Source organism: Bacillus rossius, chromosome 1 (genome assembly GCF_032445375.1).
Source record: "Bacillus rossius redtenbacheri isolate Brsri chromosome 1, Brsri_v3, whole genome shotgun sequence".
NCBI classification, from domain to species: domain Eukaryota; kingdom Metazoa; phylum Arthropoda; class Insecta; order Phasmatodea; family Bacillidae; genus Bacillus; species Bacillus rossius.
The window spans coordinates 377,497,278-377,520,585 of record NC_086330.1 but is presented as its reverse complement, the minus strand read 5'-3'; the positions used below and the strand labels follow the sequence as shown (position 1 = coordinate 377,520,585).

The following is a 23,308-nucleotide window of genomic DNA, read 5'->3' as shown; positions in this document are numbered from 1 at the left end:
GATGCAAAGCTCTTCAGAAAACAAAAAGGGGGGAAAAAGGGGAGGGGGTGAAATGGGCAATCGCAAAAGAATCAGAAAGGTAAAAGCATTTTCACTCTAGCCTATCGTCGGACAAACTCGAAAATTTTTCCGGTCTCAAGCTAGATGCAGGCATCTATCTAACTGACCAGTTTAATTTTCTGCAATTTATCGCCATATTTTTCATTACTTATTTTTTTTCACGCAAATGCAGGCGCTGTTATGGTACTTAATTATAGCCTATCACCATCATACAAACACGTCAGAATAAATTTTAATGAGCCACAGCCTCATTAAAGTAATTTTTCTATTTGGACCTGCGTGGGGCAGCCCTTCAATTACCTGGCTTGCTGGAAGGAAATCCCTGGCAAGTGTTCGTCCATCGCAAAGTCTTAAAAAATAAATCACGGGATACTTATTTACGCATCATTTAACAAGACTGATTTCCGTAGCTAGCCTGCAGAGGGTTAGTGATCAATTTAGCTCTTCTGAAATTTTTTTTTTTTTTTTTAGAAAATTTTTCGCCCGGGGGGTAGTTCCCCGTTTTAACGTCTTAATTCGAGCAACTAGTGCTGAAACCAGTTTATTTGTTTCGTGTGAATTTTCATGAGAACTAGTAACAACTAGGGACCGGAAAAATTCGCGATTTCGATGACCTCTAGGATAGACTCTACAAACATCTACATACTTGGACAAATACCACATGCTCATTGGCTACCAACTCCTGAGACCTGTCAAAAAGCATGTTAGTGATTTGATACTTGTTTTGTTAAGGGTTCTTCATTGGCTCAGAGTCCTCCAGATAAAACGTGGTCCAATCACTGAAGCAGCATGAAGGTAAGCGTATTTTGATCCTAGCCTATCGCGAAATGAATCCGCGAATTTTTCCGGCCTCTAGTCATATCAATAAAAATACAATCGCTCCTACAAAGTTCACAGTTTGATTTAACAGCCTATTTTATGTATAATTAATTTTTTTATAGTAAGTACGTGTTAATGGTTAAATATATATATATATCTAAATATATATATATATATATATATATATATATATATATATATATATATACACATATCTATATGTCTATATATGGACATGATGTTTTTAATTTTATTAGTATAGACAACCATGTGTCTCATATATTGATCAGCATTTTAATGTTTTACTAATATACAAGTCAAAATCCAGAAGTATTTACGTACCCTAGTTTACAACAAAACTTGCTATTTACTATGCACAAGGCAACCTACATAATGTAGTTAAGAATTTTAAAAAATTTACTTAAAATTTTTTTAAAATTATTTGTTCAATGTTATTATTAAAAGTCATTGTATTTTTTCAATAACATAAAAATATTTACAAATACATATAAATTTGTAAAACAACTCAAACTAATAAATTTATTTGAACAAAAATTTAATTAAGGAGTCTTTTGACCAAATTCTTCAAAAACCTAATAAACACAAACTATATGAAGTTTTATTGTCGTGCTTCTTTCTTAATGTTTGTGCGTATAAATACCGAACCCTTAAAATAGAATTATAAGTTATAAAAGGCTGACCGCAGTAAGGTTTAGCTGTAATTAAGGAATGTGGCTATTCAATTACGAGTTGATCATAAACCAATTTTGTCTTCTTTTTTTTTTAATTCGTGAGTGGCATATAATTCGTAGGAAAGTGGCCTTGAGACGCGTTTTCCTTTAAGTGTACTGTAGTTGTTTTTTCCAAGGAAAAAAACGATACCACACACGACGACAAGAGTACTACGTAATGTGTGTGTTGTTACGAGTGGGAAAACACAGGTCCGAAAGGAAAGCCAAATACATTAAATACAGTTTTATTTATAAGCTAATATGCACACTAGTACTGATTAAATTGTGATAATTTAACATATCGTAACTACACTCTATTCTCCCCATTTAAACTCGGCTTGATGGTGGCTTAGTCTATTTCTCGTCTCTTACCACGCACCTCTGTCTCTACGCACTGCCTCGCACTGCCCACGCGTCCGCCGCGCACACAACACCATAGATGCGTCGGTTCCCGATGCACCAGTCTCCGAACACGAGGCCCGTCTCTCGTCGCCCGCTATCGCTCGCCAAGGAGTCACTCACACTCTTAACTTCACTGGCCTCCGCTTTCCACTCTCTCCTTTTATATATGCCTGCCTGGAAAGTCCTCGTAGCCCTCTAAGTGTCGCGTCATCAGAATAACCCGACTGAACAATCGATGCTTCACGAACAAGAACGTCCTAGTTACGCCACCTTCACGCAGACAGGGGTTCTGTGGACGTTTAGAACCCTCCAGAGCTACTGAGAAATTCACCCGGGCGACAATGGGAAAGCACTGGGGAAGGGGAAGGGGGGTAGCGAGGCGCCGCTTCTAATGTGATTAGGTGTGTAGCGATGATGGACGGGCGGGTGCTACTTGCATCACGGCCCTTCCTCTAACGGCGCGCGGGCTGACCGACCTGCCTCGTCGCTAGAGTCCTCTTAATAGTATGGATTTATGTGTACGTAGACATACAAATATACTGTAAAGATTCCTTTTTTATGACTGAAACTAACTGCAGAGTTTTCAATTATTTAAAAAAAAAACACTTGAAATAAGAATTTTTCCTTCTACTAAAGTAATCGTTTCTCTGGATCAAATATTACATACAAACAGAGTTTGGTCCATTCGTTCTGTAAGATTTAAATTTGTTGTATCACTATTTTTTTTACTCGAAAATATACTTTAATTACTTAATTTGTGCACGACCTAGAGCATGACTATAATGATGCTATTGGTATGGAGCGTCGAAGGTGGCGATAGAAATCGAATTTATTTACAAAACAAAAGTAGGCTAATATAGCTGAAACTTTAATGGATGATTAGAGTCTGTTCTGCCAAAGGCATGTGGCTATGTTATTTTATTGAATGAAATATAGTTATCTGACTATTTCATTTTAAAAAAAATTCTTGATGCGAGTGACTAATTATTTTTCTAGCCACCTGGTATAAATGAACATGTTAACCTTGAAGCTAAAAAACAATTTTATTTTCTCTTGCTTTTAATGAAAAGTAAAACTATAACAGCTGCGTGGACTTCCTACAGCCTGTTTTGCTAACGGAGCGGTCACGAGGCTGTACGTTCGGATTCCTTGTCTCTGCATTCGTCAGCTTGACCCTTGCCGTGGGCGCCGACGGAATCCATCCCGCGGATACGACGGAGACGGCGCTAATGACGCGTTGCGCGAGAGAGCGACAGAGAGAGAGAGAGAGAGAGAAAGGGTGAGATGGAGAGGAGACACGAGAACGCAGCTGCGAGACGAAGACGGCGATTGAGAGAGATGGAAGCTCGGGGAAAGGCAAAAGCGGGGGGCGCCCTCGAGAGAGACAGAGAGAGAGAGAGAGAGAGAGAGAGAGCGGGATAGCCATTTCAAGGTTGCGTACGGCGTCTACCTGCGGTGCCTGTGTCTGCCGCGGACGCGGCGAGCAGGCCACAGGCCCGGGACGACAACGGGCCAAGCGACGCGCCGCACTCCTGCGGCGAGCCTCGCAGTGTTCGGGGCGCCGGGCCGCGGCGACAGACGGTCCAGGCCTCCGGCGCAGCTGACGGCGTCTCGACGCCAGGGGTGGACGACGACGAGCGACACCCGGGGGACAGGGGGTAGCGGTCGCGCGAGCGGTTCTCTCCCGGAGCGCCACACCGCCTCAGGCGTCGACGTCGAAAGCCGGGAGCGCGTCCACGCCATCTTCGAACGAAGAGGGAGGTGACGGGAGCGGAAGATAAACAAAACGGAAAGCACCCCCCGGAGGCGGCCGGAAAAAAAAAAAGGCGCGGGCAAAGAACCTTTTTGGTAGACGTCGCCGCGGGCCGACCGCGCGGAACTGATGCTCGCGGGCTGACGGATTGGAAGCTGTCGGGTTGCCGCCCTCCGTGCAAGAGGACCAGGGGGTCTGCTCAACGCCCGGCGCTCGTTAGGCAGTTATTGTCCCCCGGGGACCAGGCGGCGACCTCCGCGCGCGCCGGCCGCAGCCCCGCCGGGAGACAGTCGAACATCGCCCGCGGAGGGAGACGCACGCACGGGAGAGCAGGCGTCTTTAGGGCTCGCGTGGGGGCGGTCCAGTCACCAGGGGGCTGGGACGGCAGGTCAGTCGCGCGGACACGCGGTGGACATGGACTCCTGTCCGGGTCCGGGCGGCTCGTGACGTCTGCCGGCGCGATGAAGCACCGCCGCGACCGCGGGTCTCTTCTGTGCTCGCCCCGGCTCAGCCCGCTCGCCGACAGCCCTGGGGCGTCCTCCGGGTCGTGCGACTCGATCCTGGCCGGCGACCTCATGGCGCCGGCCAGCAACCACAACAACAACAACAACAACAACCACCTGCCACACCGCAACCACCACCACAAGCGCAAGGCCTCGCCGTCGTCGCACGAGGACACGGATGGAGACGCGCTGTCGCCGCGCAAGCGCGCCTCGCAGCTGCCCTTCGCCCTGCTGGACGACGACCCTGGAGGCTCCGAGCTCGACTCGGAGGGCGTGGTGGAGGACCTGTCCGAGGTAGGGCCTGCCGGCACGTCCGTAGCACGTCCACAGCACGTCCACAACCACAGCAGTTCCATCCATCCCCGACAACACCTCTCCCTTTCAAGTGTTTCAATCATCACAGTTTTATTTTGACGCGATAACGTCTCATAAATCGATGAACGCCGCCTGCACGCACGGGAAAAGCACGACGCATTGTCACGTTCTGCCTGAGCCGAGCGTGCAAGAACCGTCCCAACCACCCACCCCCCCTCCGAGAAAATCTTCTATAGTATCAAACAGGTCAAGGCGGGGCTTTTTTTTTAACTAATTGTTCACGTGATTATATTAAAAACAAATTATTTAAATTAAATTTGCAAAAAAATTGTAAATAATATTCGAAAATTAAAAAATTTTCAATTTTTCATCAATGTTTTCTTATGACGTTATCACGTAAAATATATCGTCCGTAAACCGACCATACAGACAACCCTTTTTTTTTTAATAATTAAATATTTGAATTAGTTTCACTATTAGTTTTAAAATGCACATAAAAAAAATAAACCAGTTGTTCTATGCCGCTGACGCTGATTGGCCGCAAACATAAATCGGCGCACAGCTCAGAGAAAAAGAAGTCTGTCCGACATTCTGTGCTGTTCGTATGATATTTCCCGATGTGGCAGCTGTTGCCTGATTGCGTACACTCAATTTTCGTACGTCTGTGTTGTGCGTGTGCTGTTGCGAATGTAGCCCAGCCTTGTGCGATCCCCACCTGGGGGTCCGGCTCAGGCGTGGGACAGATGTTCGTCACAGATGGTGGTTTCAGGGCCCGTCTGCAACAGTCAGAACTGTGGGCGGTTCGTGTTCTTATCCCAATGTGAACCACGTCAAACTGTCGCACGGAAATCTGGCCTGTCTACAACTGAGACGTCCGAATCTACTGATTTCTAAAGTAGTCACCAGAGCACAGTAAATATTGAACGTCAAAGTAAGTGTTTTTAGATTGCGTTTGTTTATTGTTATCATGCATTGTTAGAGACCTGCGAAATTCGCGGTTTCGATGGCCTTCACGATAGACTGCACATACCCCTGTAAACTCGGGCAAATAACGCAAGTTCATTGGCTGCCGACTTGTAAGTCGTCTCAGCTGGTTTGTCTGTGATTCGATCCTTCTTTGGTTGAGGGTTTATAACTGGTTGAGATTCGTCCAGATGAACAATAAGCCAATAGCAAAATTATCTAAGAGGTATATGTGTTTGAATTCTAGCCTATCACCGAATGAATCCGCGAATTTTGCAGGTCTCTATGCATTGTGAATGAGTAGGCAGCTACGTTTTGAATATTCACTTAACTTGCGAAAATTTTGGAAGCCGAAGAGTGACAAAAATGTTTCCGTTTTAAGAGCACAATTTTGGAACGAGAACCTGTAAACGTAAATATCACGAGTGTTCTTTCTTCTTCTGTGCTACCAAAGGACACATGCTTGGACAAAAAAAGTTCAAGTTGACCGATGTATTCGGACCAGGGTGATTCGGACCACTGCCCACGTCGTCAATGACGTCAGAGAGTCACGTGGACCAATCAGAGATCGCTGTCCGTCGGATACAATTTAGTACATTTCAATTGTAGACGGACCTTTATCGCCAGAATATTGTACTGGGGATGGTTCGCTTCGGTAAGCTTTGTCCATATTTGCAAGAAGCTTGTCTCAGTAGATACACGCTTAGATTTCAAAAAAACAACATTCGCGGAATTATTTATAAACAATCTATAATGTGTACAATTTTTTATTTTGAACGACGTTGGCGCTCGGTCGTGACAGGTTTGACACGTCATCAAGGACCAGAAACCAGTGACAAAATTAAATCTTCACATCACTCAACCAAGTACGATCTGGATAGACAAAACGGCTCAGCAGCCAATGATTAGATGACACCAACTGCTTTTTTTTATTGTTCAGATGTGTTCAGTCTAGCCTGATGCCAGAGAACAACGCGAATTGTAGTAGGTCTCAACGAGCTCTTGCAGTTAAGAATGTCCTTCATTTGACCACAAAGGCTGCATTCTCGATAGCACGCAAACAGCGTTTAACTTGCACAGTTGCACGCGTATAGCACAGAAGTCGAAGCTACAGTCGTACAGACCACAGAAGTTCCAATCATTCCAACAGATTTTTACATCACTCACCTTCGTCAAAAATTTCAGGTTTAAACGTCCTGAATTTTGTCAGCTGTTACTATATGATGCAGTTGTTTACCTAAACCAGACATTTAATTTCTCCGTGTAGTTTATAATGACTAGGAATTATTTACAGCAAAGCATTGCCTCGCAAATAAATAAAAAAATTCTAATTAATTTCACCGTGTATCATTGAAATGCCCTGATAAAAACAGTCGTTAGCTACTCCGCCGCTGACGAAGTGTCTGCTGATTGGTTACACACTTAAATCGGTGCAGTACAGAGACGCACTGTGCGCGTGCTATTTGCGTGCTGTTTGCGTATGCCTGTGCTATTTTCCAAATGCAGTAGCTGCTATCTGATTACTTATGTTGCGAATGCAGAACCCCGCGTTAGTGCCAAAAGAAGCTGCGCAAAACATGTTCGCGATGAATCACTGTCTCTAATAATGGTATGGAATGCAGGCCGATTTCTTGTCGTTTACGTGTGGCTCCAATAGTCCACAAGGAATAAATGAACATAGAAAGAACAACAAAACAGTAATGCAGTGGGCTTATGTTTAGAAGGTGGCTGGCAGAACCACAAACAGAATTATGTGCTTATAAAAGCCGTCTGGCAACTTCAACATAAAGTCACTGCTGTCCCTATACTAAGAGTAAGGGAGGTTCGTAAAGTATGGTACAGAAATTTGGTTCAGACAATTTTATTATGTATATTTCCCAGTGAACTGGCGTACGATCTGCTAACAGAGACGTAGTCTGCTACACGGAAAACAATGCGCAAACTTACACACTCAGAAGGCGATACGTGATTGAAACAACTCCCGACAATGCGCCAGTCGCCATGACAACCCAGGACAATTCAACTGCCGAATAAGTCGTTTTGTCTTGGGACGACCACCTACTGATCTGAAATCTTGGCTGACTATAGATTTGAACATGTGATGTTTAAGATTTTTTTTTTTTTGTTTCTCTCTTATCTTATAAATCAACCATCGGTTTGTTGTGGCAACATTGAGTCTCCCTTCTCCTTCTTTCTGCTTTATCCACTTGCACACCTCTCTTGCATTTTACCCCATAAGTTTTCGGCACTTGAACCAACCACGTTATTTCTCTATCTCCACAGAATGACTTTTAACAGAAGACCATTTTTTTTTCAAAAGTTTTAGCAATCAGTAAGACTATTCAGTCATTCAGGTTTTCCCAAATTATTTTTAGGGAAAAATTTTAATTTGTGAGGTTTTAATTGCACTCGCGTTGTTTAAAACGCTGTGAAGAACAAACGCAGTGTAATTATTGTCCCGAACGAGCGCCAGTGTAGAAGTGCAGAGAAACCACGCGAACAGCTGTCGTGTGTGCAAGGGACGACTCGCATGAAGTGTACCTTTTTTTTTTCCTTCTCGTTCGTCGGCGCACAGCGTGCTGGCCGGGACTGTACCAGGCGCGCGGCGAGTCCAGAACCAGTTGTGCCTTGCCCCCCCCCCCCCCCCCCAACAACCTCTACAAGCAATGGTTGATCGCTCGCCAACACCCGCCTGCCTCGCACCGCCGTCTGCAGGCGCTGTATTCGCGAGGTTCGCGAGGTGTGGCGTAGTCCGCTTGTGTCGTCTTCAAGCGCTACATACCGCTGCTAACTTAGACACCAGTTACGCACCAGAAAGGTACATACGAGGACGTACCAATAAGAAACGAACATTATGGATGACAACAGGGGCGCCAAATCTGTAGGCGCTACCTATCGCTGCTCACTTTGACACTAGTTACTTACCAGAAAGGTACATACGAGGACGTACCAATAAGTAACGAACATTAGGATGACAACAGGGGCGCCAAATCTGTAGGCGCTACCTATCGCTGCTCACTTTGACACTAGTTACTTACCAGAAAGGTACATACGAGGACGTACCAATAAGTAACGAACATTAGGATGACAACAGGGGCGCCAAATCTGTAGGCGCTACCTATCGCTGCTCACTTTGACACTAGTTACTTACCAGAAAGGTTCATACGAGGACGTACCAATAAGTAACGAACAGTATGGATGACTTCAGGGACACAAATCTGTAGGCGCTACCTATCGCTACAAACTTTGACACCAGTTACTTAACAGAAAGGTTCATACGAGGACGTACCAATAAGTAACGAACAGTATGGATGACAACAGGGGCGCAAATATGTAGGCGCTACCTATCGCTACAAACTTTGACACCAGTTACTTATCAGAAAGGTACATACGAGGAGGTACCAATAAGTAACGCACTTTATTAATGACAATAGGGGCGCAAATCTGTAGGCTTCACAAGGGTTGGGTCCACGTGGTTTTTGGGAAAGGGGGTGTTGGGCGCTTGGCCCAAGAGTTTTTTTGCGTCATTTCTGGATGCGGTGCTTGAATACTGCCCATATTTTGGCCTACATGCATGCAATACATAAAGTTTTTCCCAAGACATAGTTTTTTGACATCAAACACGTTTCACGGTCACGCTTTTGCCAGCGCAGGAGGTACTCCTCCTCAGAGTGAGGGGCTTCTTGATTCCAGAAGGGGTGGGCGTAACGCCCCTCTCAACCCCCCCCCCCCTCACTGTTCCAATGGAACTACGCCCGTTAATGACAATCTGTAACGGATATTATCTTTGAAAGTTTTGTGCAATGGGAGTGCATGACTTGATGTAAGCTTTTGGACATACGCCATTGCTAAGCACATGTATGTCTGTAAAGGAAAACTACAAAAAACCAAAAGACAAAATTCACAAATTAATAGAGACCGGAAAAATTCGAGGATTAATTTCACGAATTGATAGAATATAAAAAACTGTACCTTTATATTGCTTCTGTGATTGGCTTACAGTTTATCTGAAGGACTTTAAGCCAATGGAAAACTTTCAACCAAAAAATATCGAATCGCAAGCGTCTCAGTTCACAGGTGTCACGAGTCAATAGCCAATGAGCAGGTGACATTTGCCTGAGTGTGTAGAAGATTGTGGAGTCTATCCTAGAGGTCATCGAAAGCGCGAATTTTTCCAGTCTCTACAAATTAAGCAAAAATTGCTGTTGTCAACAGGATATATACACCACATAATATTCCATAACTGGAATATGGTCAACAAACAAAGAAAAACAAAGAAAAGTGGACTAAGAGAACGAAAAAGAAAACCTACAAATTGAACCCCCCCCCCCCCCAAAAAAAAATTCAGCACAACAGTTGAAACGAGACAAAAAGACGACAAAACGAAAAGACGGAGATGGCAATATCGCCCATTTATATAGACCGGAAAAATTCGCGCTTTCGATGACCTCTAGAATAGACTCCATAACCCTCTACACACTCAGTCAAATGCCACTTGTTCATTGGCTATTGACTAGTGACACCTGTCAACTGGGACGCTTGCGATTCGATACTCTTTTGGATGAAGGGTTTCCATTGGCTCAAAGTCATTCAGATAAACTGTAAGCCAATCTGAGAAGCAATATAAAGGTACAGTTGTTTGGATTTTATCATATCGTGAAATGAATCCGAGAATTTTTCCGGTTTCTAATGATTATTCACTTAGGGTAGGGTGGGGTTATTTGGATCAAGGGGCTATTCGGATCAAAATAAGCTTATGGCCTGCTGGGCCTGGATCCTGATGCACCAGCAACGTCACATTCAAGCTTGTGTTTTAGAAGGAATATGTTGAAATATGTTCTGAGGAATTATTCTGATTGCGCTATTTAGAAGCCTTCTAAACTGCATTTGAATCTGTACAGGTAAGTGGTACTTTCCCTTGTTTTATACTCATGTAATTTTCTCTATGCAGAATATAAGGTCTGACGTAAAAATAAGTATTTCCTCAAAGTTTCTCTCTTCAGTGGTTACAGCGCCATTCTTTCTACGCATGCTTATGATACAAATAGCGCGATCGGTTGATTTTTGGAGGAACTACTAGCCCTTTTCGAAGAGTAATCACAAGGGGCTATTTGAATCATTTTCAGAGGGGCTATTTGGATCAGCGTTGTTCGGACGTGGCACGACATCTTTATCGAGTTTGCGCTGCAGTTTGTTATCTTTCGTGGAATAATGAGTTTAAGCAGTTTACAGATAGCCACTGTGGCTCTACAAATTTTATACATTTCTTCGAAAACATTACCTACATCGTGAACTGCGCTGAGTGAAGTGTGTCTATCATTGTTTTGTGTGTTTTTAATGATGCTGTTTTGACCTAGGATTACATGAATAAATTTTTGTATGTTTGTAATATCCCAATACACACGTTTAGGTTAAAATAATTCCAACAAAATTCAGAGCTATTTGTAAAAAATGAAGGTGGGGGAAAAAGGTATTTAATTTTTAAATGGGTTTAGTTTATGTATATGTACGTGCAAGTCATTAAAATATTTCTTTTTTTTTTGCTTTTACCATGCTATAATTTAATGTGCGATACTTTTGAACTCGTTAATAGCATTTGAAAAACAATATTCAGACATTTATCAAAGATTAAAGTGATTAAATAAAAACTCTTTTAAAAAATGAAAATTTGTTCTTCCAGGTTTAACTTGCAAGCATGGCTTTACTATAACTGATATGGATACTCGCATTGACCCTATCTACAAACGCTGTCGAATTTGCCTCCTTATTAAATGATTTAGTTTCTGGTAATAACCCTAAGTGCCAATAGTGTCCAGACCTGCTTTTATAAGACTGTATGCTGACCTGTAACATAATATTACCAAAAGCTGGAAAAAAATTGTTCGTTATCCAATTTTTTTCAGATGGTGAGAAAATATAAATCGAAGGATGTGTATTTGAAGTGGAAAGAAGAAGATATGAATCAGGCCGTAGCAAGCACACTACAAGGATATCTGAGTTTAAGTGCAGCATCTGATCATTTCAATGTTCCATTCACCACACTTCAGCGACGAGTTTCACATGGTAAGGACAAAGCTGCCAGGGGTGAAGATATTACCCACATCAGACCCAAGACCCAAGGCTATTGGACATCCAACAATTCTTTCAGATGTACAAGAAAGGGATCTTGTAGAGATATTGAAATCTTTGAGTTATCGTGGTTTTGGCCTCACTCCAATCTATTTGCGCAAAGCAGTTTTCCAAATTTCCAAAAATTAATAACATTACTGTTCCTTGGAGTGACGAAGTGAAAATGGCCGGTAAAGACTGGTTTATGGGGTTTATGGGATTCATGAGTCACCACAAAGATAGCATTGCCCTAAGAAAACCTGAAGGTCTATCAAAAGCACGAGCAATGGGAATGAATAAGCAGGCAGTTGTCAATTTTTATGAATTGTTGAAAGAAGTTCAAACCAGTAATGGGTTTCAGTCCCAGCCTCAATTAATTTATAATATTGATGAAATTGGTTTCCCTATGAACAACAAACCAGCTAAAATAATCAGTGAAAAGGGCAAAAGAGAAGTAACTTCACTGACAAGTTTGGAAAGAGGCGAGAATGTTACTGTGGTTGCATGCTGTAGTGCCAGCGGGGCTTTCATTCCTCCGTTTGTAATCTTTAAAGGACAAAGGATGCGTGAAGAATACAAACAAGGCTTTCCACCAGGTACCCAGGTTACTATGTCTGAATCAGGGTACATAATTGAAGATCTGTTCATCGCCTGGCTTGAACATTTTGAAAACAATCGTGTCAAAGGAAATTCTTTGCTTATTCTAGATGGCCACATCTCCCACCATTCGATCGGATGTCTTAATTTTTGCACAGAACATCAAATTGAGCTTTTTTGCCTACCACATCACACCACTCATATACTACAACCACTCGACAGAACTTTCTTCAAGCCTTTGAAGACATTTTGTCACCAAGAAGCTACTTCCTTCATTCACACCAATCCCACAGCATCGATAACCAAATTTGTTTTTGGTGGTATTTTTAATAATGCCTGGAGGAAGGTTGCCACTGTATGCTATGCAGTTAAAGGATTTGAGTGCACTGGACTGTATCCTTACAATCCTAACCGAATACCCGACCACAAGTTCCTACCTTCAGAAACTTTTGGCCCTGAACAAAATGAAACTCCTTCATCCTCCAATCCAGGACCGTTCCACACGACAGCAGGCCCTTCAAATGAAACACCCATTCCTTCCAGTACAAACGTAAAATCTCACCAATTGACTTGCTCTGAAATCAAATTTTCAGAAGTTTTGCCATCTCCAGTTAAAATGGCACCAAAGAAGAGAAAAATTAACAACAAAAAGAATACTTCACTTCATCTAACATCACCCGAAAATATGAAGGAATGGAAGGAAGAAGCAAAAAGAAAACTGTTGTTGGAAGAAAAAATAAATAAAAGAAAATCACGATCAGAAGCACCAGCGACATGCCAAGAAAAAGTTAAAAAAAATATTTCAGGAAAATCTGTCATGATTCCAGTGACTCAAGTGATGTCCCATTTTCAGAAGACGAAGAAAACACACCATGTGGTTTCTGTGAAGTCCGGTATTATGACACCAAATCTCAGAAGAAGGGAGAGTGAGTACAATGTCAAGAGTGCAACATTTGGTATCATGAACACTGCGTAGGAGCTAGTGGACAAAACCAATTTAAATGTGGAAAATGTGATTAAAGTACACATAAAAAATTTATAATTCTATGATCACGAGTGTTTAAATCCATTTTTAACAGTTGTGTAAATATTTAAATTTCATTTTAAATATCTGTAACCAATTATATTTTAATATTATATAAGTTTCTAGGGGGAAAATTCTGATCCAATTAGCCCCACTTCCTGATCCGATTTACCCCTCCTTTTCAGAAAAGTGCATTATTTACGTGGCAATCTGTTTTGTGGTGTGTTTAAAGTTATATGGCATTTTTCAAATCTTATATTGTATTTTCTTGTTAAGAACACATAGAAGCACTGTAATTTCAGTGCCTAACTAAAAATAATTAAATAGAAGTCTTGCAATTTCAGTCAAAAGTTGAAATGATTCAAATAGCCCCACCCTACGCTAGGTACATGACATTTTACAACTCGCAAATGTAATACTACGGTATTATCAGACTAACTGAAACTGTTTGTTATTGTTTTACTTCGAGGTTAATACCGCTTCCCGGACTTTCGGCAGTGTTTTGTTTTGTTTCTCGCATGGCGGCGCGCGCAGCTCGTGCTGCGTCGTCATGACAACTGCTGATATAAATAACCGCGCGGCTTTTGGAACAGCTTTGACGAGCCTATGCTTGTGTAATAGTGACATTTTATTGGCCTAGGGAAAAAGGACGCTAACGTGTCGCGGCCCTGATTGGCCTATTTCAAGTAACAATTTAATTTAGGCAAGAGAGAAGAAAAAAGAGTGGAAAATGATGCCATTTAGTGCGTGTTGAAGTGTATTCCCTCGGGGAATATTTATACGTGGCGAGGCTAATTTCGGCGGTATTATTGTGAAAATTACGTCTGCACACAGGGCAATAGTCAGATACGCCCTGACATTGAATACAGAGGGCTTGTATTCAATTTACGTGAGTTACGACGTATTTTCTGAAGATCTTAATCGTCCAGAGATAAGGTATGGCCTACATCGTCTTTGCATTGGGACGCTAACGTAATTTTCACCGTCAACTTAATTGAACAGTATTAGGACAAACTTTAAAGCATTATCAAATTTCGTGACCATTGATTTTCGGCAAATATCGGCAATTTAATAAAGAACCACAATTTATTCACACACAGGTTCAGAGGTCCAGAAGCTAGGAATTTCATGCTCGAGCAAGCCGGAGCAAACCCCAAAACTTTTTACGTTGTGAACACTTTCAGGAACTTAAATACTTTTTATTTATTTTGTTTAAGAGTCAGGTTGTCTACGAAATCCCATAGACTGGACTCATTTAGTTATTTAATATTTGTTGGTTTTGTTGATTCCATGACTCGAGGTTTTTCATGCTATGTTTAATTCAATAAAAATAATTATTGAGAGTATTATTTTATTGTCACATGTTGAATACCTCTGGCGCCCTGTTATTAAATCCTGCAATAGAGTTCATAAGTAATTTTAAAAGAAAATATTAATTTCTTCAAGTACACGTTTGTGTACACAAACAACGCATAGTAAACATAATTATAGTGACAAGAGCACTATCGAGATCAATTAACAAGCGTAAACCATTGAAATAACTAACATTATGTGTGAGACCCAGTCTTAACCTTCTAGTTTTTTTATGTAATGCCTATTGCGTTATTTTGTTCACTTGTTTTTTTATTAGTTTACATAATACTTTACCTTCTAAACGTACATAATTATTCCTAAAATTATAAATAAAAAAAGAGAAAAAAGAAACAAAAATATATACGACTGTGTTTCACACCCATAATGATATTTTATCGTAATCTAATAAATCATATTTATCAATCTCACAGAACTGGAATTTTTTTTTTTTTTTTTTTTTAGTTTTTGAATAAAATCGAATGTGATTAACAATGTTCGAGTTGACTTCATATGTCCATAAAAACCCAAATAACAGTTATTTTTTATTAATCCAAGACGAATATCGTGCGCAATAAATGAAAAATCTAACATTTGCTGAAAACTTTATTCTTGCATAAACTCATTTAGATTAATTAGCCATTTATATGAACTAATACCCAGTGTTAGCCCTCTCTAAACACACTAAGTGTGAGTTGCTGTATACGAGTGTTCACTTAGAATATAACTGCGTGTATTAATTGTTCATGGTATGGCTGGCTAAAAAAAAAGTGTTAGTGCGTATTATAGCTATACTAAGTTAATCTATTAAGTTATTAACTCTAGAAAATAATATATATATATTAATTAATCTTCTGTGTTAAAAATTAAGCTTTTTACGGTCGCGTCGTGACTGAGCAAGCCAAGATGACGTAATATGGCTTTGATAACTCCGAAATGTTGCGGACAAGATATTTCGTCCAAGGCTATTTTTTAGACGTTCTTTTCTGTAACCTTTACTCTCTCTCTCTCTCTCCCTGTCTCTCTTCCCCTCTCAATATTTCCTTTCCCCCTATCTTTCATTCGTCACACTCTTTTGACCACCGCGTGCTAGATTTGTATAGTCTGTGTCGCGCAGTTTGTCTCAGATTTGACAGTTCTCAATATCGGTACCAGTGGCCTATCTGTGCATTGTTGCTGAGTGAACAAAATTCGTTTAGTTTTCTGTGTTCCTCAACAAACGTTATGTAATGCTTTGCAAGAATGGTATTCGGAACCGTAACTGGTTTTCTAAACCTGGAATTTCGGTGCTAGTCTTCAACGGAACCGAGCATTCCCGGTACTTTCGATACTAGGAAGATTTTTGTTTTGTATTAATGGCGCAGCAGTCGGTGATTGAAGTAGCAATAGTTAGTCTGGAATGATTAAACAGGTTTTTGTGACCAAAAGTAAAAAAAAGATAAACATTTGTGTTTAAATTTTTTTATTATTGCTAGAGACCGGAAAAATTCGCGAATTCATTTCGCGATAGGCTAAAATACAAATAGTTATACCTACCTCAGTGCTGCCTCTGCTATTGGCTCACAACTCACCTGGATGACTCTGAGCCAATGAGAAACGCTCGACCAAAGCTTTATACGAATCACAGGCTGCTACGTTGGGACGTCTCACAAGACGGCAGCCAAAGAGTGGGTGACATTTGACCGAGTGTACGTAGAACTATGGAGTTCATCCTACAGCTCATTGAACCGGCGAATTTTTCCGGTCCCTAATAATTGCACAGCCTTACTCTCAATCTTTAACTTTGAAAACAAAAATCGTTTTAGCGCATGTAAATTAACATAATTATTAAATTGAAATAACATTTAAACTTGCCATAGCAGACTTAAATAAAAGCTATGTTTACTTGAAGCACATGGCTTGACTACCACAGGCTCAGTCAGCACCGTCTGGCGACTGAGTAGTCTCGCCGGAGGAGAGTAGCATTAGCGAGTAATAATGCTGTCGATGTCGAGTCCCGAAAATACCGAAACAACTGGGAGCAGATTTTATATTCCCGGTACTTTTGATGCAGTAAAAAATCCCGGGAATAAAAAATCGGTTTTACTGTATCAAAAGTACCGAGGATTCCCTGTATACTTTCGGGACCGGGATTTGCGTATTCCTAACCCTACATATTTGCAGGCGAGAGTTTGAAAATGGGTATCGCCAGTACCTACTTCTTTTGAAACGGTCAGATTTTATGCCATTCGCAAGACACAAAACGTTACCTTCGTGCCGCAAAGAGATGCTCATTGCAGTGGCGTAGCTTAGAATTTACTAATGGAGGGGCCCCAACCAATGCGGAGCTATTGTTTAAAGGACCGTAACTACAACGATACTATAAATCGGAATAATATCAGTACGGGATTTTGTATCCCAATAGTTTTTAATGCGAAAAAGTTGACTTTTTCTGTTTATTATTTTCCCTGGTTCCTAAAGAATATCACCAATAAGGAAAATTTAATTATCCCGTTTGCGAAACGTAGACATTATCTTTTAAAAAGCCCAAAAAAAAAATTTCAAAGCAGTCATGAGGACTGCCTACAGAAGTGAAAACTTAAAACTATAAACAAACAGTTGTTATTTTGGGATATCCAAATTAATTTTTGATAAAAAATCAGAGACTTTTTCACAATTTTTACGAAAAACATATTATCACACAACAAATTTGTTTTATCACGTTAGTAAAATAACTCCTAAATTAATATAAAATACCCATTGAATAGTAAATGTAGGTATTTAAAAAATAATGATGTTTTTAATTTTTAGGTGATATTACTACAAAGACTCCGTTTTCTTCGTTATTCAAACTATATATCTATATGAGAATATTTATATATTTTATACTCACTTTTTACTGCATACACACATTCGATTCACATATGCACAACACTGATGTACAGGGACTGAAGACTCGTATTAATAAGATATGTATTGGTATATGTCGTGTGCATTACTTGTCGACCTGTGTTATGTATGTGTACTGGCTGCGCGCGCACCACTGAGTATATATATACACATTCCCAGTTGAGATCACCTGACCATGTCGATGACGACTTACATGAATTTACTCCCTATCCAAACCTTTCTATAGAAGTTTTCACTTCAAAAAATCCCATGGTGTTATGTCAGGTGACCGTGGGGGCTAGCGATAAAGAGCTCTGTCGTCTCGACCATTACGACCAATCCAACGGTCAGAGACTTGGACGTTCAAACATTCTTGTACAAATAGATTTCAATGGGAAGGGGCTCCATCCTGTTGCCAAATAAAGTTCATAGGTTCACACTCTACTTATTGGGAAAAGAGCCATTCTTTCGCGATGCAAGCGAGGAAACAGGAAAAAATATTAGCGCATGGGCTTATCTAAAACAGTTTCAGTTAATCTTTAATTGTGACCTTGAACCAACATTCTACAACGCTTACAGTTGATACTATTACATTTTATAACTGGACCATTCTTTTATGGACACACTGTATTATAGCGATCGTACTCATAGCCATAGAGAGAATAAACATCGCCAAGATTGTGACATGTTAAGAACACAGTTTTAACATTTTTTTTTGTGCTGGTTGAGATCATAAATCTAGATATATTATCCTTCTTTTATCTTCGGCAGTGGCTCGGGCATTCTCCTTACGTCTCTTGCGGGTTACGTCCTTTTCCCTCCCGAATGAGAAACGCAATGACTTACCAAGGAAGAATGGCTGATTGCCAGTTCATAAATTATCTTACGCTGTTAACATTAGTGCAAGTAGCCAGTGGCTGACGCAGAAGGGGTATACCCCCGCCCCCCCTCCCCCCCAAAAATGGGGGGTTGTCTGTAAAGTCGGTTTACGGACGATAATTTTACGTGATAACGTCATAAGATTAAATTGCTGCTTTTAAAAAGCCCGCCTTAACCTGTCTGATATTACAGAAGATTTTCTCGCACGGGGGTTGGTCGGTTCTTGCACGCTCGGCTCAGGCGGAACGAGACAATGAGTCATGCTTTTGCGTGCGTGCAGCAGCCGTTCATCGATTTATAAGACGTTATCACGTCCAAAATCCTTATATATATATATATATATATATATATATATATATATATACTTACACTGACAAAAGGAAAAATAACTGAAAGCAAAAAGAACCCAAAGAGTTTCTATCGCCCCCTCCCCCTTCCCAATTCTCGAAAGATATCAGATTCTGCATACGCTCTTGTATGTAGCAAATAGCTGTCTCGCGTCACATTTGTGAACTAGGAATCAAAATCATCAGATAACCTTTTTTCAAAGCGAGCAATGTTACTTTATTTTTGAAAACCCTTTTTTCTTAAAAAGACTGGGAAACATGTTGTACCATAATTTGAAATAATTTTAATGTGTGTACATGTAAATATATTTTGGATTTATAATAACTTATGAATTAATCATTACATTTTAGGGGAAATATTATTGATAAAATATAATCCCTAATATTATTAATAAAATTTAATGTTATTAATAAAATATCGACTTTTTTATTTTTTTAATCTTTAAATTTTTTATATGTAAGTTTATCTGATTCTTTAGCATAACTCAAGTATGTTTTTAATATACTGTACATTCATTGTTTCAACTTATTTTTAGTTATTTTATTTAGTATACTTGATTTGTATTTGATATATTTCTCTGATGTTTTGAAAAATTAAAGTTTTTACACGACGCGACGTGATGAAACCAGTTCTCACCAAAGGACAGAAAGGAACTTCGTATTTCTATCTGGAGGATGATTCTTAGAACTGAGGTTGGTATACTCTACAAGGTCAAAGCTGTGCTCGCCATTTATTATGTCATTTAACTCATCCCATTTTTACCATACGTTACGGGTTGGATAATTTTTTTTTTTTTTTAACTATTCATTTGGACATGTTGGACAGAAAGTAGGCAGTATGTGACAATGAACCAGCATCTCGAAGTTATTTAATTTTTATTTTTATTTTGTTCGTGTCGTTTGTGAGATATGACCACGTAAAGAGCCGAGAGACTTGGGTTACATTGCAAGTTGCATTATGACTTGTTGTAGGAGAAATACCACAATCATCCATCGTGGCAGGAGTTAATTCGAGAGAAGAACAATCATTTTTCACGCTTTTGCTCGAACAATTAGCGGTTTTATTTTTATTTTCGTTTAATGTTCAGATAGCTGACTGCTTACTTCAGCTGGTCGCCTCTATGTGCAGAGCTCCGGTGTCACTGCGACCGCCATTTGCAAACCGCTCTGCATTTCTTCAATTTTAGTGAAGATCACAGACTTTGGCGGCCATTGTCTGAAGCAGAGTGGCTTCTGGATTGTAGCTTCTAATCTGTAAACTTTGAAAATATGCCTAGAGATTTTTTTATTGACGTGATAACGTCTTATAAATCGATGAACGCCGGCTGCACGCACGAAAAAATTGTCACGTTCCGTCTGAGCCGAGCGTGCAAGAACCGGCCAAACCACCGTGCGAGAAAATCTTCTATAATATAAAACAGGTTAAGGCGGGCTTTTTAACTAATTGTTCGTGATTACATTTAAACAAATTATTTAAATTTTTTTTGAAAAAACTGTAATAATATTTGAAAATTAAAAAGTATGCAATTTTTTATCAATGTTTTCTTATGACGTTATCACGTCAAATTATCGTCCGTAAACCGACTTTACAGACATTTATATAAACATACTTTTTTATAAATATACTTATAAATAATAGCTACATCATTGCAGAAACAATATTTCCATGATAAACATGTATGTCGTAATTGAAAATTTATTGTTTGAGTACTTTTTTTTTAAATAAAACCTTTGTTTACCTAATCTGTGCGCCCCTTTGCGAGCCTAGTTAGTCCGTAATCGATTATTTATGTCATTTTGAGTTCAAAAGTTGAGGCCGATTAGTCCTGGCATTAGTTTTAGGTACGATCAGACGTAAATGATACATTCCCAAGATTTTGAGCCCCTTTACAATATGAAATATCTACTAACAGGTGCTAGTATTTAACCGCCAGTATATCTCTTCACTGATTTTTTTTATCACTGAATGTTAGCCGTACATACATTTAAAAAAATTCAAATTATAAAATATGAATTCATTGAAAACGATTTTCTAAATAAACTACACGTTTGTAACTGTATATCAACTAGAAGTATAGTATTCTGCATTTCATCCCTTTGGTGTGTAAAAAACTAATACTGTGTTTACAAACAAGTGAGTGCCTTATATAGTTTCGATATTTATGAGTGCATTAAACATGAAAATACTTCGTAAATCGTGTATTTTATGCACAAAAGTTGTTTAATATTCAATTTAACAACGGAACTGATTATTCTTTCAATGATTCATGCGACAGGTTTGAACATACGCATTTGATGGTTAGACTGTATGTCATAAGGAACCTCAATAACAGACAAAAAACGAATGTGCAATCACACAGTAAACAACTGAGATCTGTTCCCGAAAGACTTCTAAGTAGGGACCGGAAAAATTCGCGGGTTCAATGACCTCCAGGATGAACTCCACAGTTCTACGTACACTCGGTCAAATGCCACCCGCTCATTGGCTGCTGTCTTGTGAGACGTCCCAACGTAGCAGCCTGTGATTCGATAAAGCTTTGGTCGGGTGTTCCTCATTGGCTCAGAGTCATCCAGGTGAGTTGTGAGCCAATAGCAGAGGCAACACTAAGGTATAACTATTTGTATTTTAGCCTATCGCGAAATGAATTCGCGAATTTTTCCGGTCTCTAGATATAAGTTCCCGAAATGTCACTTTTTTTTTTGTCTTAGGAAGGCTACTGTGTTCGAATATGCTGTCGTATTTGTGTTGTTCAGAACATCTGTTTCGTGTCATCATTGGGGTTCGTCTATTTGTTCATGGTCTTTTTTGTCTTTATTTTTCGTTCTTGTTGCAACTGTTTAGTCGTTGTCAGTGTCTGTCTCTGAATAATTCCTTCCACTGGACTTTCTGTGCTGTCTATTTTTTTTATTACTTTTGACATAAGCTGATTTTGACTTGTTTTCCATGTGTTTATGTATCCATAATTTTTGTCCGTTATTGATGTTTAGTATGTCATAAAGTGCAAACAGCAATGGTGTAGCTGAAGGCCTATGTCCAAAAAAATCTTTAATTTGTCCCAACAGTTTAAAACTGTTAGTATACTTATTTATCCATCAAAAAAAATAGTATTACTCTCTCACTTAAGTGTTACCTAATGAAATAATGCCCCATACCATTTCCTTTTTTTTTTAATTGAGCCTGGTTATTTAAGGGTAATCTATTCGTTGTATTAGATTTAGTTTAAGAGTTCATAGTGATTATTTATTGAGAATAAAATTATGGAATTGTGAGTTTATAAGACCATTCAGGTGCTATCTACCAGCGGAATCTAGATAAGAAAATGTTGAAACAATTTAAAATTATTGACATTTAATTACCATCAATTATAATATTTTAATAGATTCGTTGTCAAGTGTCATATAATCATATTAAGAGTATCAATAATTATTACTTATTCTTTTGCTAAGAACAATCATGAATCAACTTATTTAAAAATTGATGTGACGATAAGCACCATATCCACGAATAAAATTATGACCAATAAAAAAATTAACAGAGAGAATGTTACATCGCTTAATTTCACACACGGTAAGTTAAAAAAAACAACTCAAAAAGCCGGTTTCACAGGATTTACAAGCTAGAAGCTACAAGTCACATGCTGGGAATATGTTCAATTTATTTATACTATGACCTACGGTATTCCTAATCTTTAAGGATGGCATGACTTCTGTGGTCACGATTAATGCCACAAGAAACACAAGTTTTATTCATGTTCTCGTAAACTATTGATACTAGTTGCAATGAAATGTTGCTAAAAATAATTACAATTTCTTAATATTATTTTTTTCCGCTCTTAGATGAGTAGTGAGGTTCAAAATAATACTTACACTAACAAATGTTCTATACATAGTTTGGCAAAGTTTTTAGCTTTTATAAACTTATTGACAAAGGTTAAACATAATTACCAATGGATTCTTCAGAGCAATTTAGGACACTTGTAGCTTCATAAACAGAACATACGAGGAGTGATAAAAAATATGGCCAATAATTTTATTAAGAACAAAGTAATAAGCTTACATAAAATCTTAACTAATCTCCTTCAAAATACTCCATGTGGCTAGCGATGCACTCATCCCACTGCTGACTCCACGACTGGAAGCATCCCTGGAGGCCTTCAGCTGCTGCCTTCAGCTGCTGCCTTCAGCTGCTGCCTTCAGCTGGCCCTCTCAGTATCGGGACTGTGGCGGCACTTCTTCCTGCTGGCTCGACCCATCTTGCTGGTCTCCGTTTAGCAAACAACAACTTCATGTTGAGACGTTGTTCGAAATCCATGATGAAAGAGTCTGAAATTGCGCGCGTTTATTTAGTCGCATGCTAGAATGCAAATCTTCACACTCTCCCACTGTGCTCATGATTGGACCGCAATTATTTGGACACGCCCCTCTTTAAGACGGTGAGCCAACGATGCCCAGCTAGGAGAGAAGTGAGTGAATCAGGTAGTGCCAATTAACAAGGGCAAATATGTTCTCGCTATGAATTAAGCCAATGGTAAAGCTAACATGGGTTGAGCACTCATATGACTTTGACTTCTACCCTGAGGCTAGAGGAA

General features: G+C 39.7%; 1 protein-coding gene across 3 annotated transcripts in view; it reads left to right on the top strand.

Annotated features, from left to right (window-relative positions):
* The window catches only part of LOC134528558 (transcription factor AP-2-epsilon), a 387,195-nt gene that overhangs the window by 81,712 nt on the left and 282,175 nt on the right, over positions 1 to 23,308 (top strand). The window contains exon 1 of one of the 3 annotated variants that reach the window (XM_063362289.1): positions 3,635 to 4,562. The exons of 1 other annotated variant lie outside the window; for it this stretch is intronic. In XM_063362289.1, the coding sequence (XP_063218359.1) occupies positions 4,227 to 4,562 (336 nt within the window). In that variant the 5' untranslated portion in view covers positions 3,635 to 4,226. Of the gene's footprint in view, positions 1 to 3,634; positions 4,563 to 23,308 lie in introns of those variants that run through there. One more of the 3 variants, XM_063362290.1, reaches the window with a different exon arrangement.